Here is a 17,752-nt window from a genome sequence, read left to right as displayed (position 1 = left end):
ATGAACATCTGCCATTTTTATACTTTGAGAACCCATTAAAACAAATTCTTCAACCTTTGTAGGGGTAACAGCATCTCAATAAATTGAAATCAAACGGATTATTGGGGAGGGAGGAAACAACCTTCCAGTCAACACTCCCAAATACACCTTAAAGTAGCCAACAATATGGACACAATGAACAGTCAAGGAAAAAACAAACAAAGGTTGCTAGGAGCCAACTGGACTTTTAATTATTTTCTTTGTATCAGAGGCATTTGACAAGTGGAGGTGTGTGAGGGCGCACAAGCACGGTCGGAGGGGATGTTGCTTATCATGCTGAAATCGGACCACGTTTTTCCAGGAACTATTCCAGATCCCAGAATTCCACATCACATTCCCACTGAAACATGATTCACCACACAACACAGCCATGAAACGAAATTGGATCAGATCAGTCAAAAACAGAAAAAAAAGCAAAGCAAAGAAAGAAAAAAAAACGGTAGCATCCATAAGACATGAAAAAGGTAAAAAATAAAGACTCCATTGTTCATATTTCATAAGCAAGAAATGAAGCAGGCCCTTGAAAAACTTTCTTAGCCATCATTAATTAGTTTCCAAATTAAACACTTTGACCTTTAATACAATACCTATGCAAGAAATAAAGCCCAATACAAGGAAGCCACACCACCAAACCAAGAAGCGGAAAGAAAAGGGAAAAAAAGCAATTAGGTGAGGTTTCATATCAGTTAGCAGAGAATAAATTGCAGGCAAAAATGAAATCATTTTCTCACTCATCTTTAAAGTCTAGCCATACATGATTTTTTTTTAATTATAAATTTTTTTTCTGTGAGGAAAGGGGCAGATGGGACATGACCCTATAGATTCTAACAAATAGCAATATGCCTCTAATTTAAATACTTTTCTAATAAGAGGTAGATCAAAAACGGTGTAAGAAGTGTGGAAAGAAAAACAAAACGATCACTTGTGCCCCTCTGGTCAGCGCTCGGCGCCACGCGCATACCCAGTGCGGAAGTGTTCGCAAGGGACTTGAGGTATCGCTGCGCGCGCTGGAGGTCTCGGGTTAGATGGAAGGATTCCCGCCACCCACCCTTTCCTCAGCTGAGGTAGACAATGGTCTTACTAGTGTGGAAGCATGGATGCACTCTTTTACCACAATCAAATCATATTTACATTCTGCATGAAAACAAAGGAATATTGGTTTCTCACTTGTTTACTAAATGTTTTTCTTTGCTAAATGTTCATTTCATATATTTTTTTGCTTTTTTTCAGTTTGTATGATAAACGAAAGATATAAATGAAACCGTTCGCACGTCCATCTCTACGATACTGCTCGTTAGCCTAGAGACGCGCCCTTGACTATTGTAACCTATAGCTATTAACGCAAAGCATCAGAACAGCGCAACTTCAACCCCGACATGTACTGACTGACGTTAAACACTGAAAATCTTCGGCATGTAAAGCCCAGTTTGATGCAAAAAGCCGTCCCAAGACCAAACGGAGCGCATTATTTGGAAAAAGAAAAAAAAAAAGAACAGAAAAAAATAAAATAAAAATTGAGCACGGGAAAAGAAAAAACAACCTCAATCGGGCTGGTCATTTTTATTTTGATAGACAACTAGTCGCGTTGAGGATGAGGGTGTGTCAAAGAGGTTACAGCAGGACCTTGATTATCCCTGACCTCTATTGCTTGCATCCAACCCTAACTGAAGTGTAATGAAATGCGGGTGAAACGTATGCTACCGCCGAGACACTTATTAGCATATTAGCACGGCATTGCTGCGGTATGTACGGTTGGCGTTATTTCTCATTACCTTGACGGTTTTCAGAGGGTGGTGGCTCCTCAGCGACACTGAGGCGCTTTTCTTTCTCCTATCTGTAGCTAACATAGAAGCCCAGACTCCGCTCTTTTACACACTAGATGTGCGCAAACGTATATACAGTTATTCAGTTATTCACGCGCGCTGCAAACAGAGTCAGCTGACGGAGTTCGGGATTCATCCGTTAACTACAGACTAAATTTTACATTTTCTTAAAAAAATAAAAATGTTCAAGAACTATTAGCTTTATAAAGTATACAAAATACCACAAAGCAAAATAAAAAAAAAACAGAACATTTTTTTCATATATCATTTTCTTTTTTTCTGAGGTACTCTAGCCTGAGGTAGATCAGTAAAATGCATATTAACTTGGTTTCCTGGCCAACACCAATCAACACTTCCCTCAGTCATAAGTGGCAGTGTTGCTCCACCTTCTTTCATAATTTTACATATGTATATATATCTATTCATCTATAAAATGCATCAGAATTTATAAAATGCCACTTAGGATCCCGGGACAGCGTACTTTCGTCAATAATCTTCTTTCCATCTCAAGCCGAAGACCTTAAACCCCACCCCGTGTCACCCATTCCATACCCCCCCAAAACAAAGGCTCAAAACTCCTTTTACAGTCAAATGCTGCATTTCCCAATGAACTCAAATATCAAAAACTAAGTTTAATGTCTGTCAGTTAAGGACTGTGCATTTATCGTATTAAGGCAGGGACTGGGTGGCTGATTTTCCTAGGATTTGAATCAAAGAAATTGTGAGGGGAGGGAACGTGTACACATTCTCACTGAAACTTCAGGAGGAATGGGTGCAAAAGTGGGCGGGGTTGTAAGGACATTCCCTGACCCCTGAGATGGACGCGTCCCGTATCCTGTCAGTCTCCGAGAAGACGCAGTGGCTCTATTTCCTCCGGGTGACTGGTGGACCTGTGGCCGAGGCCTTGGGCTGCTGCTGCCGCCTCACCTGAGAGATAATCTCCTGGATCTTCCGCTGGGCCAGCTAGGAGATATGAAAGATAAACAATTTAAATAAATAAAAAAACTCAAATCAAAGAGCAAAATAATGCCATCATAGTGCTTGAAAAAATAAAAAAGGCAGAAGTATTTAATATATTTTAAGTATTATTAAATACTAATTATTGAACACAGCTCTTCATATACATGAATACATTATCATTATTTTTTAATTAGATTATCTAAATGCATAACGATAGACAGATAATAAAAGTTTGGCATGACATGATTTACAGACTTGCGGATTATTTACTGGGATCAGAGAAAGTATTTTACCATTGGAAAATGACATTTTTACCCCAATATTTAACTCTAGCATATCATGTAGCTCAATCACCTGGCTTGCATAGAAGTGGCCTGTGATTTTTACTACTACTTGGTCATTTTCATCCGGCGTCTGGTCCCGCGGGACAACCACCTCTGCACTGGTCAAGTTCTGTAGTTCATTCACCTAAAGACAAGCAAACAGAGCAGCTCAGTCATTCCTGGGATTCAGTGTCTTTGGTGTGCCCAGATCATGAACTTCCAGTCTTGCAATGGGGCGGGTACCCATAAAAATACAAATTAAAATTAATGGTCAAAATTACCATTGCACAGACACAACAACGATATGACATTTGACATCACATCACCACCACTGCGACAGGTAACCGCTAGTTACCAGTGCTTTTGTTGATGCTTCTTGTAGCCTAGTTGGAGTGAGCGTTGCAGGAGTAGCTATAAATAAATAAAAGTAAAGTTGCGCGAATGGAGTATGTACATTTTTTCACAACGAGTCTTTAAAGGCAGGGCTCTACGCTAGCTGCTAATTAAAAAATATTTAAGAGCACAGTCAAATTTAGGAGCGCTTTCTAATCAAAAACACATTCCAATTATAAATTTCCTATTACAGGATGATATTTGTCCCTTTAAATTAATTTCGAGGATAATTTTTACCATTCATTTTACCGTTCTCTAATCAAATTAAGTTAATGCATCATCTGTCAATTTCTTAAATTAAAATAGAAAAGTTGTTTTCAAAATGTTAATTTAAACAATAAATTCAGTTAGAACACTTAGACACAATCAGTCTGTTTCCAATCAAATGAGAAGCATCAAAAGATCCGCCTTTGCACTGCAGAAGTGGCACAGCAGCTCATCTGAAGTGGGATTTAGACACATTTACATAATTTTTAATGCAGCTCATGGGTAAATCTTGTATGAATGTTTTTAATTTAGAAACATGTACAAATTAAAAAGTTTGATATTTTAAATAAAAAGTCCATGCAAAGTATACATATGAAAATAAAACCACGTAGGTGGCGGCAAGTCTTAATGAGTCATTCATTCAATCGTTCAAAACAGATTCATTTGAATCAAATCGCTTGGAGACGCACATCAGTTTTGTTGTGGCATTGAATTGCACAAAATAGACAATGTTGCAGCTAAAACGTTGATACTTAATATCAAGTTTTGTACAAGATCAGTATCACATGCAATCATGCCAATAGTCAGAGCAATAACAATCCGTAACTTTCTGGCACTTAAATAGAACCGCATGCGTCTTGCAGAAGAATATTGCAGCCGAATCTTCTACTCTCGGTTTGTGTCTATGCTGAGTCGCGCAGGTACTGTGCTAATCCGCAGCGGGAATAAACACTTATTTGTGTACCATAGTGATTCAGGATAATACAAAAACACACATTATATACATTAAGCTTTTTTTTTTAAACAATGTGATAAAGATTAAAATAAACTGAAGGGCTTTTAAATATAATTAATTGATTAATTAATTAGTTTCTGACATTTTTGCCCCAAGCCCCATTAATTTCTGAGCTTGTTTATAATCCAAATGTGGTATTTCCAGTTATTTTAGATTTGGCTGTAAATCATCAGTGTGAGGCGACTGGTAAGTGCGCATGTATGCGTCGCTACACCCGTTTCACCTTGTAAACAATCTTTATTTGAAGTGTAGTCCGTCCCACACGTTTTTGCACTTATTCTGCTGACTGAAGGCATGAAAAGCAGTTGATTGCAGTAGGAAACAGTTTCTCAGTGTTGATGTACTTTGGGAGTTGTAGTTTTTATTCCGATTGCATTACTACACATCTTATTAATGAGAATCGAGCGGGTCACTTTTTTCACAGTCGCACGCAGTAAATTTCAGGCGCAAATGCGCCCAAAATGGGTGCTATGTAGAGCTCTGAAAGGCAAAATCGGATGTGTGGAGAGTGTGGTGTAATACGACATCAGGAAAATAAGCGACTTTGCAGCTTGCATAACATGCCATAAAGTTTTGCCGTTTGATAGCTGGAAGCTAAATAAAGCACTTTATTTGGAATGATTATAGCGTGTGCGATTTATCGCGGGCACTAATCGAGTAACGTGCCACATATTAATGGGTCAGGGCAGGTGCGGATTTAATTGATATCACGGGTGACGGGTCGATTCTGATGCTAAACTTTAGAGGTAACTGGTCTCCAAAAATGGACCCGTGCAGGACTCTGCATGATCTTACTGCCTTAAATTATTGAACAATATCAAAGCCGTCTTAGTTCAAACGGTGTTGATGACTAAGCATATTAAAATAGAGTCGTTGTTCTTGACATTTTACAGCACTATAAACCACCATATAGCACAGTTTTTCCTCCCCCCCCCCCCCCCCCAAGGCCTGCGTACCCCATTTTCATGATAAATAAAACACTTTACTATGTGATGTCACCCCTCCCCCAATTTTAATTAATGTAAAAGTATATTTTAACAATAGCAAACAGTTTTAGCTTGCCCCTTAATTTACTGTCCACTCTTATTTTAGACTACTTTCCCTTCTATGATAGCGGTGTTGGGTGTAACTAGTCACCAAGTAATTAGAGAGGGATTAACTAAATACTATGCATAGACTGTAGAACAATTATACACACTACAAAAGTGGAATTAACACTAACTCTAACTTTAAAATGCATGTTTTTGTATCTTAATATTTATAATACTTTGGCCAGACCAAAAATATGTAGTTTTAAAATATTTATTATTATATTACTTAAAAATTCACATTTATCCTTGAGAATCACTTAAACAGTCTGATATAGGATTTGGAAATTAATTAGTAATAACAAGTAATTAAATTCTTTTTGGCGAGAGTAATTTGTACAGTAATATATCTGTAATTTGGTAATTTATAGTTTTTTTTATAATCCTACTATGATTACACAAATTCCTATTAAAGCATTATGATGTCCAAAAGACACAGATGCCAGGAATGACCCACCTATGAGATTTGAATGCTGGGATACATTTCTGTAAAGCAAACATGAACATTGAAAACGTATAAAAGTAAACGGCCTGTTTACCGTTTTGCCTCCTTTGCCAATGACTCTGCCAGCAGCGAATGATGGCACTTTTATGTGAGCCTCTAATTTAACCTCCTCCTTCGGTCCAAAAAAGTTCTCCTCTTTTAACTTCCCAAAGATACGTCCCTGAGCCTGAGAAAAACAGCAGAGAGAATCAATGCATGATTATGCAATCAAATGACTGTATATACATAAAATAAATAAATTCATAAAAATGTCAAAACTTTTACCTTGAACTGTGCCTCTGGAGGTCCAGTAATAATGACCATTCTTTGCTTGGCATCAATTTCATCAGCAGGTGCAATCTATTTTAAACAAAATTACAGATCTTAAACTTTAATACTGCAACTGCATAGCAAAAATAAATCCTACTCATAACAAGGCACAATGTGTAATTTCCACCGCTAGAGGTCGCTTATACAAAGGCATAGCTTGAAGCCTTGATTTCACGCAGTCATGGGAGTGGTCTTCAGATCTACAGCAAGTGGAAAATCTGATGGGGCTTGGGCCGAAATCATTTTCATGGATGAGCTAATGTATTAAATATTTATTAATATTACTGTAGTATGAAGTAGGGTGGAGCGTAACAAGGTTGCTGGAGTGTTTGCTAATGAGAGACGAGCATGACACGTGACTCGAGAGCAGTGGAGCTTTTATTTTACTGCAGACGATCGATTCCGCTTCTTCTGGTCATGCGAATGTGGGGTAACAAGTGTTTTATTATTAGATACATCTGAGTGTGTTAAAAGTTGTTATGATGCTACTCATTCTGCTATTATGAGACACTTGCTACACTTGAGCAGTGATGCCAGTAACGCGTTACATAGTAACGCGTTACTCTAATCTGACTACTTTTTTCCAGTAACGAGTAATCTAACGCGTTACTATTTCCAAACCAGTAATCAGATTAAAGTTACTTATCCAAGTCACTGTGAGTTACTATTTTAGTCATTTTCCTTTGTAAAAACCGACAGCTTATCAAAGTTCTCAGCCCGAGGGCTGGAGCCGTGTTTTTTATTTATTTATTTTATTTTTTACATTGTTGCAGCCATTAAAATAGTTCAGTTTTGTTTTTAATGTCAAAGTAGTTATTTTTCGTTTCGTTTTTTATTATCCTAATTTTGTTTGTTAAATTAAAGTTTATATAGGCAAGACAATTCAAGAGTTGGTTTGAGAGACTAGGCTATTAAACATGCGGTAAACTCACTGGGTCGTCACATAAAAAAATTAAAACTTTAATTTAACAAACAAAAATTGCTCCAAACATTTTTCTAAATGAACTTAAAAAATAAACGAAACGAAATATAACTACTTTGACATTAAAAACAAAGTAGGCTAGTTATTATACCACCACAAAGGCATTTCTGACGAGCTGAGGCAGCTGATAGATTAGCCTACTGCTCACAACATGCTCGCAACGGCGCTCAAAAAACCCGAAACGGGCTACACAATCTAAACAAACAAAAAAAAAAAGTACAGGCAGGTTGTCTTATAGCCTACCTTACACTTCAGCAAAAATAATATAAATCCGATCTTCAATTCCCGCGGTATATGCTCATTTAACGGAGTTCACATCAAAGCAAAAGATTCCAGCATTTTATTCAGCAGCTCATTTTAAATTCAATGATCGCAATATGAGAGAGAGAGCGACCTAAGCACTGGTAAGATCATTAGTCTCATTAATTTATACTGAAGATGATTGTGTTTTGTGTGACTTATTTTAAAGTTTCATTTACGGCCATATGCGTTGGCTTGCTTTACTCATTTGCAGCGATGTTGCAGTAGCACCGTCATATCTATCTGACTACAACATAACAAGCTCTCACACATTTATTTTTTAATTATTTGCCAGGAGTAAAATTTACACATGTGGTTTAAACAACCAGATATATTTACATTTGTCCGGTTTAGTTTGAAATGCTTTCATGCACCTTCTGAATTGGTTTGTTTGAGTGATCGGAATTAAATACGTCTGGAAAGACTCTCGGAAGGCATTTAGGCCTACTCCTGGTCATTTCGCAATCAGATAGATACCTGGTCAGAGAAAACGAATGAAGGAACCAGTTGTAAAAAGGCCATAACTCTAGCAGCTGCACTGAAGAGACGGACTCTTTAACCCTGCGCGAGCCATATCTTGACAGTGGCGCAAGCTATCATGGTCTCATGTTGTTTCCACCAGCACATCTCATTGTTCATTTTAATTATTAAAATAAATATAAAACGAAGGAGAAGCCTAAAAAAGGGGGCGTAAAAAAGTCGGGACCGTCAGTCTCGGGCATAAATACAATAAAGTGTGTTGCCAAAAACGGTTGTCATTTCTATTTTGAGGCGGCAGCGGTGTTGTCGGCAACTGCTGAATGTAACTAATAAAGTAACTTGTAATCTAACTTAGTTACTTTTAAAATCAAGTAATCTGTAAAGTAACTAAGTTACTTTTTAAAGGAGTAATCAGTAATCAGTAATCAGATTACTTTTTCAAAGTAACTGTGGCAACACTGCACTTGAGACAAGCTAGATTGATGAAGCATGTTAAAACATGGCATTCGCGGTAAATCAAGAAAATGAGATTTAAACAATAAGACTAACTGTGTTGAGCTATATAACAATGATTCGTTTTCTGAAGATCCAATGTATCCAAACAGCTACTCCTCGGTCTATTAAAAAAAATTATATATATTAAAGCGTCTTTGGTGTTTCCATGGTTTCTACAAAACACTGGTATGATGTCATTGATAGGTGACAAACAGACACGGCCCGTGTCCTGGTTAAAATGCCTTGTTTCTCTGGAATAAAACATTCTTGGAAACATTTGGGATAATACAAGTACACAAGTCAACAAAATACATAACACCGTTCTAGTGGTTCTTGTATATTTTAATCCAAATATTTCTCATATTGCGCCTTTAACAAACGGGATAAGAAAGGAAGATAAAAGGTTACAAGTCATTCTTGCAGTCACTCACTTTGATTGACGCACCGGCAAAGCGGCTGAGCTGTTTAATGTGTTGGCCCTGCTTGCCGATAATAGCACCAACTGCCAGTGCAGGAATGAAGAGGTGCACCGTTTCTGACTCCATCTGAGACTGCTGACACAAATACACTCATGAGTTATGATCATGTTTTTAACACAAAATAAATCTGCGTTAATGCGAGATACCTCTAGAGCATTTGCCAAAAAGACAACACACAACATCCAAGGAAAATCATTCACTCACACAGTCAATTAACTAGATAATTATCAGGAGTCAAAACACCTTGACTTCACCCTGCTTGGAAAAAATACCACAAGGTTCTAACTTTTCCAAAAGCAATGTCTATTTAAAATAAGCTAAGAAAAGTTATAATGAGATAGAATTGAACTGATGCTGTAATTTTATGCAATGGTTATTTTAATAGAAGCTCCCAATTCAGTCTTAAGAGCTCTAATATTTTAATTTTGCCACAAACTTTTATCACGGGTGCGATTAAACCACTCGTTGCAGCTCAATTTACATATTAAGTTTTTATTAAAAGGCAAAGCAGCCAGAAATTACATTGGGTCTCATTCACTAAGCATGCTTGTACACAAATTAGTGCGCGAAATGTGCGTACATTTTTGTAATTACATCTATTCAATTTATGCAAAAATATAGGGACAACTGAAACCACATGCGCAAAAAGTACTTTCTCTGAATGGCTCAAAAATTGTTAGACTGGGTAAACCAAGAATGATCTGCCGGCAATTAGATTTTCGCCCTGCAACTCTGGGAACCTGTACATTAATTTCTACTGCTTTGGTTACACTTTTAAAGGAACCAATCACGAACTGGCTTAACCAACTTGCACGCTTTTGGCTGGTTTAACATGTCGGTTATGATGGGTCATTGCCTTTTGATCACTCCTCGTGGACTGATTGGTTGAAGGACTATCCAATTTTATACAAAGTCATTTGAATTATGCTCTGTTATCACGCCTTGTGTGCTCTGATTGGTTAAAGGACTATCCAATTGCATACAGAGTCATTCGAATAATGCTCCTTTACCAATTTGTCTTGTGCAGTAGAAAATACAGTGCACACTTCCCAGACCAATGTTCAATCTTAAATTGAGCTTGGTCTGGTGATAGCCCGACAATATAATTAAGTTACAGCCCATTTCAACCCAAAACAGTTATAACTATATTATAGTTTGTTGCATTAATCATGTTAATCCAAATATAAAATTATAATCAAATTAACTTAATTTTAATAAATCCAACAAAAAAACAAAACATTTCAGTTAAAGTTGTAAGAAAAGCATGCATTATAGCTTCAGCTGAAAGGTTTCTCTGAATAATTCAGATATACGAGTGTGTGGAGCTGGCTAACAAGAGGTCTGTAATCTGGGTATGTATAAAGGGTGTTTATTGTAAGAACTGGTGAGAATGGCACATGGCATTGCTAGAGAATCGGGCGAGGGCGCATCTGCAGCCAGTTTGATGGGAGCGACGTAAGGCTGTAAGGAAAGCGTGTTCAGAAATCCCTTATATGGAGATGGTTTGGCCTTGTTCTATGCAAATGACTAACTCTGTCCACGCAACCGCTCATTTCAAATACTCCAAATTCCCTAACATTAGAATGAGATTAGGAACAAATTCATGCATGTACACACGTGTTGTGAATTAGGCATAAATTATCTTGTGCATAGAAATACAAAATAATCCACGCAATTAGTGAATGAGACAATACTACTACATTATATACTTATATAAAATTGACATAAAAAAAGAACATTTAAGACATAAAAAAAAGAAAATTTAAGAAAATCTCGGGCAAAGACAATACAAATGTAGATTCAAATAAACTATTCAGATTAGGGAAAGAGGTGAAAAAAACCCCTAACAAGACAAATACACACAAATACATTTAATTCTAATATATGGGTTAATCCAACTCCATGTTATTCATGCCCTTTCAAACTTCACAACGTTCATTCCCACCCATCACTAACAGACACACACAAAGCACTTTAAGATCTACATCACATGTTAAACATCTGATCCGCAATTTTTCAGCATTTCTGTTAGCTGTGGAGGCCGAGCGATATCCCCTGAGCAGCAACTAATCAGGGAGCAGACGTTTGTCCCTTCAGCAGATCCAGTAGCGAGCAGCCAAGCCATGCAGTGCATGGTGGGTAATAAATAAAAACTTACAGAAAAGGCTGTGCTGCTGCTGGAAGAGAGCGTAGAGGCCCAAAACGGCACCTCGCCCCCAAACACGCTGCACTACGGGAGAAACATACACATTAACACGCACGCTCCCACACACACACTATACAACTGTAACCAAAAGTATTGGCAGTGACATTAACTATACTGACGAATGTTTTAAAGGCTTTTATAGGCAGAATATATACAGAAAGTCAATATTTATAGTTTTGACCCTTCATAAACTCAACAATTCGTTCTGGCAGGCTGGATATTAGCTTCTGGGCCAAATCCTGACACACTTTCAATATTGTTGCATGTGACAATCTCTAAGCAACTTCATTATTACTCATGCCTTTATGCTCCATCCATGCTGGAAATGGCATGGATCACTAAATTGCTCCTGGATCGCTGGGAGAAGTCACCCTTGCAGAACGTTTTAATGCCATTCTTTATTCATGGCAGTGTTTTTGGACAGGATTGAGAGAGCCCACTCCCTCAGATGAAAATCAACCTGAACACCGATAGTCACAGGATGCTTCACTGTTGGCACGACATAGCACTCATGCTAGTGTTCACCTTCTCTTCTCTGGACGATCGATTTTCCAGATGTCCCAAACAATCGGAAGGGGGCTTTTTCAGAGAAAATTATTTTACACCAGTCTTCTGCAGTCCAATTCTTGACCTTCCTGCAGAATTTTTGTTAGCCCTGGATGTTTTACTTTGAGATAAGTGCCTTTTTACTGCCCTTATTGACACCAGGACGTTGTCCAAGTCTTTGCCCTGACTGTGTGTGCAGATGCACTCCCCCCCACCTGCTGCCAATACAGAGGAAGCCCTGCACTGGCGGTGCCAACTAGTACTTGTTCACACTTTTCCATGTGCTGATATAACATGAAATTATTTTAGCTGGTCTTTGTGTGCCATTGCCAATTTTTTGTTGTTGTTGACCAATTAGGGTTTTTGCAATTATTTAAATTTTGGCCACGGGTGTAGGCTAGGTGCCCATTTCACACATTGCCATCGCATACATTAACTCCCTCTCATCAAGGGCACACCAAACACATACAACTCACACAAACACACAGAATTATCTAATTTTGTTACCCCAAATGATTGATAGCCAGCTTGAGCCCCAGCCGGAGGTCCTGATACCACAGAGGGTGACATCCCGCCACTCGCTGCGCCGGGAAAAAGACCCAATGCGTTTAGATTGAGTCCTGGAATCAGGTTAGATTGTAGCTAGAGGAATAAAAGAGCAGAGGTTTTTTTTCTGAAGTTAAAGTAGTTGTGCTGTATGCAGTCTCAGATGAAAATGGAGCTATAATGCCATCATTGCAGACTTACATGCATGGCAGCTACATCATTCTCGTAGGACTCACGGACTTTCTTCATGACTTCTTCCTCTGCTTTTGCGCAAGCATCTAATGTACCCTTAACGGTAATGGTGCGCTCTGGGTTATATAAAGTCAGATCCTGCAGACTGGTATTGGAGGTATATGGAAATAAAGGAATAAAGAAATGTACTCTTAATACAAAATACACAGGGCTTGACATTAACTTTTTGCTTACCAGCCACTGTGGCTAGTGGTTTTCCAAAGTTACTAGACACACAGCATTTTCACTGGCCAACATTTTTTTTTACATTGATCCCATTGGAAAAAACATCCACAGATATTTATTTATATTTGGCAGCAGGTATTAGGCTGCTGTCACTTTAGGACCTGACACACTGATCTATTATACTGTTATACATGCGTTTTCTTGACTCATTTTACATACACTTAAGACAAAGCTGATGGGAATTGTGCAATTATGTGAATACTCGCCAAGACCAGCATTTTAGACATTTTTTGTATGTATTTGATTGTTTAAAAGGTGCACTATGTAACCATTCTGTCCGCTAGAGGTTGCTTATTAAATAAAAGGCGTAGCTTGATGATGTCAAGTTTGAGTGCACAATCTTGGGACATGTGGTCTTCACCTCACAGCCACTGGAAAATAATAGGAATAGGACTCAGGTTATTAATGTTACTGTAGTATGAAGCAGAGCAGGGGCGAGTGTTGCGGGAGCTGAGCAAGGCCGCTGGAGCAATTGTTAATAAGATGATCACAACCTAGGCCTACAAGCAGGAATTTTATAATGCCACAGTCAACAGCGCCATTTCAGCTTTTCCAGTCACAAGTACGAGGTAACGCAGCTGTTCCTTATATTGGATACATTTGAGCGTGTTGAAAATGATGTTATGACTTTACTCTGTGCGTTCGCTCAGTGGCTGCTGTGACACTTGTTGCACACTTGTTTTTTCACTGTTTTTCTCCGGAGCGACTAAAGTCAAATCAAATTTTGTTGCAACATTGTCCTGTTTAACACTGTGAAGCTCCTTTGAAACAATAGTCACTGTAAAAGAGCTATATAAATAAAGCTGATTGGTTAGTTGGTTGATTGATTGATTCTACAGTAGGAGTAAAGCGTTTCTGCCAAATAAAACTGGGTAACGCAGATATGACGCAATTGACAGGCGACTCCCTTACACGACCCGGTTCCTTGGTTAAAATAGCAATTCTCTCACGAGTTACAAAATAGTTGTAAACATTTGGGATATTGTAAGTATTCAAAGGAACAAAATGTATAACAATGGCCTAGTGGTTTTTGGATACTTTAATAAAAATAAAAATAAAGTGTTACATGGTGCACCTTTAAGGTCAATAAGCAGCCAAAAATAACGGTGTAGTATTGAGATGTAGGAGCACAATTCCGCGGAATTAGTACAATCCCATGCTGAAATTCAAGCCTTGTAATACCAACAATATTCATCTGAAGCGAATGAAAGGAGTGGGTATGGGGAGGTGTGTGTGTGTGTGTGTGTGTGTGTGTGTGTGTGTGTGTGTGTGTGTGTCAACTCGCTGTCAGATGAGCGAGAATTAACAGCTTGTATTCTCTGGAAAATAAGTTTCTCCGATATGTCATATGTATCGACAAATCAACGTTGACAACACGTCATTGAACTTAGTTTATTTTTAAGATGCTGTCTTTAAAGAGTACAATTGAAAAATAACAGCCTATAAAATTGAACCCGGGTGTTAACGTCAACCAGTGTTCTACAACTAATTTTTTTTTTTGATAGTAGGAATAAATAAATGTTTCCTTGTCTGACTTAAGTTTAAAGTACCAAAATTACTGACATTAAAGCCAAAAAAAAAATGGAGTGCACAAAATTAGGTGGAAAAATGACAAACAAGGAAAAAACCCCACCTGAAAATATAAAATAAAAGCCAATTTAAAATATGAATAAATCGTAAAAAAAGGAGTATATAATTAATACTAAACGAACACTAAAGATAACCAGTGGACAAAGCAAAAACACACCAGGTTAAGTCCTTAAGGTAAAGTTTCATAGATGGAGTCATAAACCGTAGACATACGTGCCAAAAGGGGCAACCAGTCACACGCAAGTGATAAAAGTGAAACTACCACTTGAAGTGACAGTCCTCATTATTATGCATCTTACATTTAGTAATATGCTGGATGGAAGCCAAACACTTCAACCGAACTGTGGAGCATGGATAAACCCACTGGACAAGTTAAATGCATATTCAGTGAGTCACACAGTGTAAATCAGTGTTGCCTCGAGCAAAGTTTTAAAACAATGATCTCTGCAGATGAAATAGTTTCAATCATGTCATGTCAAGGTGCATGCTGGGAAACATAACCCAGCACACAGTTATTCACACATTGCTGACCTCATAAAGAATACTTACGGTGAGATTGTGATCTTTGTGTCAGTATCTTGTTCGATTTTCTTCAAGTTGCGTCCCTCCTTTCCAATCAGACGGCCGACAAAATTATTATGAGCCAGAATCTTTAGAGGGACTTCTTCAGTGCTGTGTATATGAAAAAGATAGAGAAGGGTATATAATGTGACTAAATGTGCTACATTTGAATGTAAATATCTAGGGATTTTGTGTAACAGTGTAGTATGACAAAGACGGCTCAACAAACAGTATGACAGTGTGTATCGTCGCACATTTTAGTGTCAATTGCCTCTTTCTGCATGATCTCCATGATGTTTCGACAGGCAGAACTGCAGCCCTCTGGAGTGGAGTGAACAGTGATGGGCTTCTCCGCGGCCCCTGCATTCTCCTTACGATGGATATCAATCCTGTGTGCACATACACAATATGTAATCAGTGTGCCTGGCTGAGAGACAACGAATTGTCAAGTCTTAAATCGATTTTAAAACCCTGGGAGACCACAGACAAGAGGGTAGTTTCAACTGATTTTCAGCATTAGAATTCTCTGAATGTACACACTAGAAGACTCATCCGGACTGCGAGACCACACACCTGTCAGTTGTAGAAAAATTTTCACAGTGAGAGGTCGTCTCACAGAGACTTGTGAGATTAAACATGACTTGAGAAGAAAAACAAATGGAGGATGACCGATGACGTCAGCTGGTTCTCCTGGCTTGAGTTGTGTCTTATGGGAAGGAAAACAAAAGGAGAAAAACCCCCATCTCTCAATACTTTCGTGGCATGTTTGTGGCTGCCAAGTTTCAGCTATAGAAGCACGCAACATCTGGTTGGTGAATTGCTCGCACTCATTGGCCATTGCGGGTATCACGCCAGAGGCAGCCCAATCAAACATGTTTGATATTTACAACTCTTGATCGGGCTTCCTCTGATCATGAGATCGTGAAGGCTCTGACATGATCAGGAAAAGTAAAATAACAATAGGAGACCACACAATTGAGGATTGTCACGCCCCTCAATCACTTGGGGGAGCAAGTTGGCTTAAAATCTTCAAGTGTGTAGCCAGCCTTAGCTTAGTTTTTATTATTATTATTAATAATAATAATAACAACAATAACATTTATAGAGCATTTTTCTGGGTACTCAAAGTGCTTTACATGTAGCGGCGGCGGGTGGGGGTGGAGTCTCCTTAACAACAACCACTTGATGCAACGGCAGCCATATTGCATCAGAACGCCCACCACACACCAGCTCACAGGTGGAGAGGAGACGAGAGAGATGAAGCCAATCAGTAATATGGGGATGATTAGGAGGTCATGTTGGACAGGATGCCTGGGTTACACCACTACTTTTTTTCTGAACATCCTCCTGGGATTTATTACCACAGAGAGTCGGGACCTTGGTTTAACATCTCATCCGAAGGAGTGGTCTTTGACAGTATAGTCCCCCCATCACTATACTGGGGCGCAGTGGTGGAAAGAGTACTGAAAAAGCATACTTAAGTAGAAGTACTGTTACTTGTCAAAATGTTTAATTTGAGTAAAAGTACCTGTCCTAAATACTAAAAGTAGGAGTAAAAAGTAGTTAAAAAGTACTCAAGAGTAGTGAGTATTATGCTATGAATGTTAGTCCACCTTATACCCTGCAAATTAAAAATGTGGCTTACTCTTTTATAGATTATTCTCAGTAAGAAAAAACATCACCAAAAAATATTTCAATATTTCTTTAAATATTTATTTTTATTTTTGACTGTTAGCACTAAAAATACAGCCATGCAATTGTGAAAACCAATAATCTAGTAGCATTTATGACAACCATTCTGTATAGGTTCTCTTGTGATTAATTAAAAAAAGGTTGCAAAGCGTTGTACATTAAAGCTACAATGTGTAACTTTTTTAGTTTATTCTTAGCTAAAAACACAGTTCTTTCAAATATATATATGGGCTCATTAATGTATATTTACTTCTTTCAAGTAATAAAGTATTCTCGTAAGTTTATAATATGCCATTGAAAATACATACGGTTCGAATGCTGGTCGCCATGTTGCCCCTCCATCTTGAAAGTACATGAGCCAAAGAGGGACATACCCGTAAATTCAAGCTTCGCGTTTCACGTTTTAACAGTCGATGGCAGTCATGAACGAGGTAGAACTGGAAACCATGCTAATCTTGGACTAAATCGGCCACCATAGGAGTTACAACGAAATCGGAATTGAGAGGAACAGAAACTAATATTCACTGGATTGTCATATACCTTTACACCGCTAGATGGGCGAAAATATCACAGTGCAGCTTTAACAATTTAACGTAAAAAAAAGAAAAGAAAGTATTTAAAAAATCTTGCCAGGTTCTGACCAGGCTCAGTCCTGCTTAGCTTCAGTGGGAAACCAGTCTTGGGTTACAGGGTGATATGGCTGCTGGATACTTTTAGAAAAGTCTCTTACGCTCACCATTACATTGACTGAACGATCAGAAACCATTAAATCACTACATTATCTAAAAAGCTGGGAATTTGAGAACTTTGTTGTAAACAGTAATAGAGAAGTTTTATATTGGCCCATTATATATTTTTATCTAAAGTTTCACAAAATTAGGCTACATATCAAATGTTTAACACTTTTCCTAAACAGTTTTAAATGCATCAATTTGGAAAAGCACTGATATCTGGC

General features: G+C 38.1%; 1 protein-coding gene across 4 annotated transcripts in view; it reads right to left on the bottom strand.

Annotated features, from left to right (window-relative positions):
• Positions 1 to 208: 208 nt before the first annotated feature.
• Positions 209 to 17,752, bottom strand: part of igf2bp3 (insulin-like growth factor 2 mRNA binding protein 3) — a 46,132-nt gene continuing 28,588 nt past the window's right edge. Inside the window, exons 7-16 of one of the 4 annotated variants that reach the window (XM_067425204.1) lie at positions 15,360 to 15,494; positions 15,094 to 15,216; positions 12,679 to 12,814; positions 12,439 to 12,573; positions 11,338 to 11,409; positions 9,132 to 9,254; positions 6,399 to 6,473; positions 6,169 to 6,300; positions 3,177 to 3,290; positions 209 to 2,825 (exon numbers count right to left, since the gene is read on the bottom strand). In XM_067425204.1, coding sequence (XP_067281305.1) covers positions 2,727 to 2,825; positions 3,177 to 3,290; positions 6,169 to 6,300; positions 6,399 to 6,473; positions 9,132 to 9,254; positions 11,338 to 11,409; positions 12,439 to 12,573; positions 12,679 to 12,814; positions 15,094 to 15,216; positions 15,360 to 15,494 — 1,144 coding nt within the window. In that variant the 3' untranslated portion in view covers positions 209 to 2,726. The remainder of the gene's footprint in view (positions 2,826 to 3,176; positions 3,291 to 6,168; positions 6,301 to 6,398; positions 6,474 to 9,131; positions 9,255 to 11,337; positions 11,410 to 12,438; positions 12,574 to 12,678; positions 12,815 to 15,093; positions 15,217 to 15,359; positions 15,495 to 17,752) is intronic. The other 3 variants (XM_067425205.1, XM_067425206.1, XM_067425207.1) reach the window with 3 other exon arrangements.

Source organism: Pseudorasbora parva, chromosome 19, assembly GCF_024679245.1.
Source record: "Pseudorasbora parva isolate DD20220531a chromosome 19, ASM2467924v1, whole genome shotgun sequence".
Taxonomy (NCBI): domain Eukaryota; kingdom Metazoa; phylum Chordata; class Actinopteri; order Cypriniformes; family Gobionidae; genus Pseudorasbora; species Pseudorasbora parva.
The sequence above is the reverse complement of the archived record's forward strand: the minus strand, read 5'-3'. Positions and strand labels throughout refer to the sequence as shown.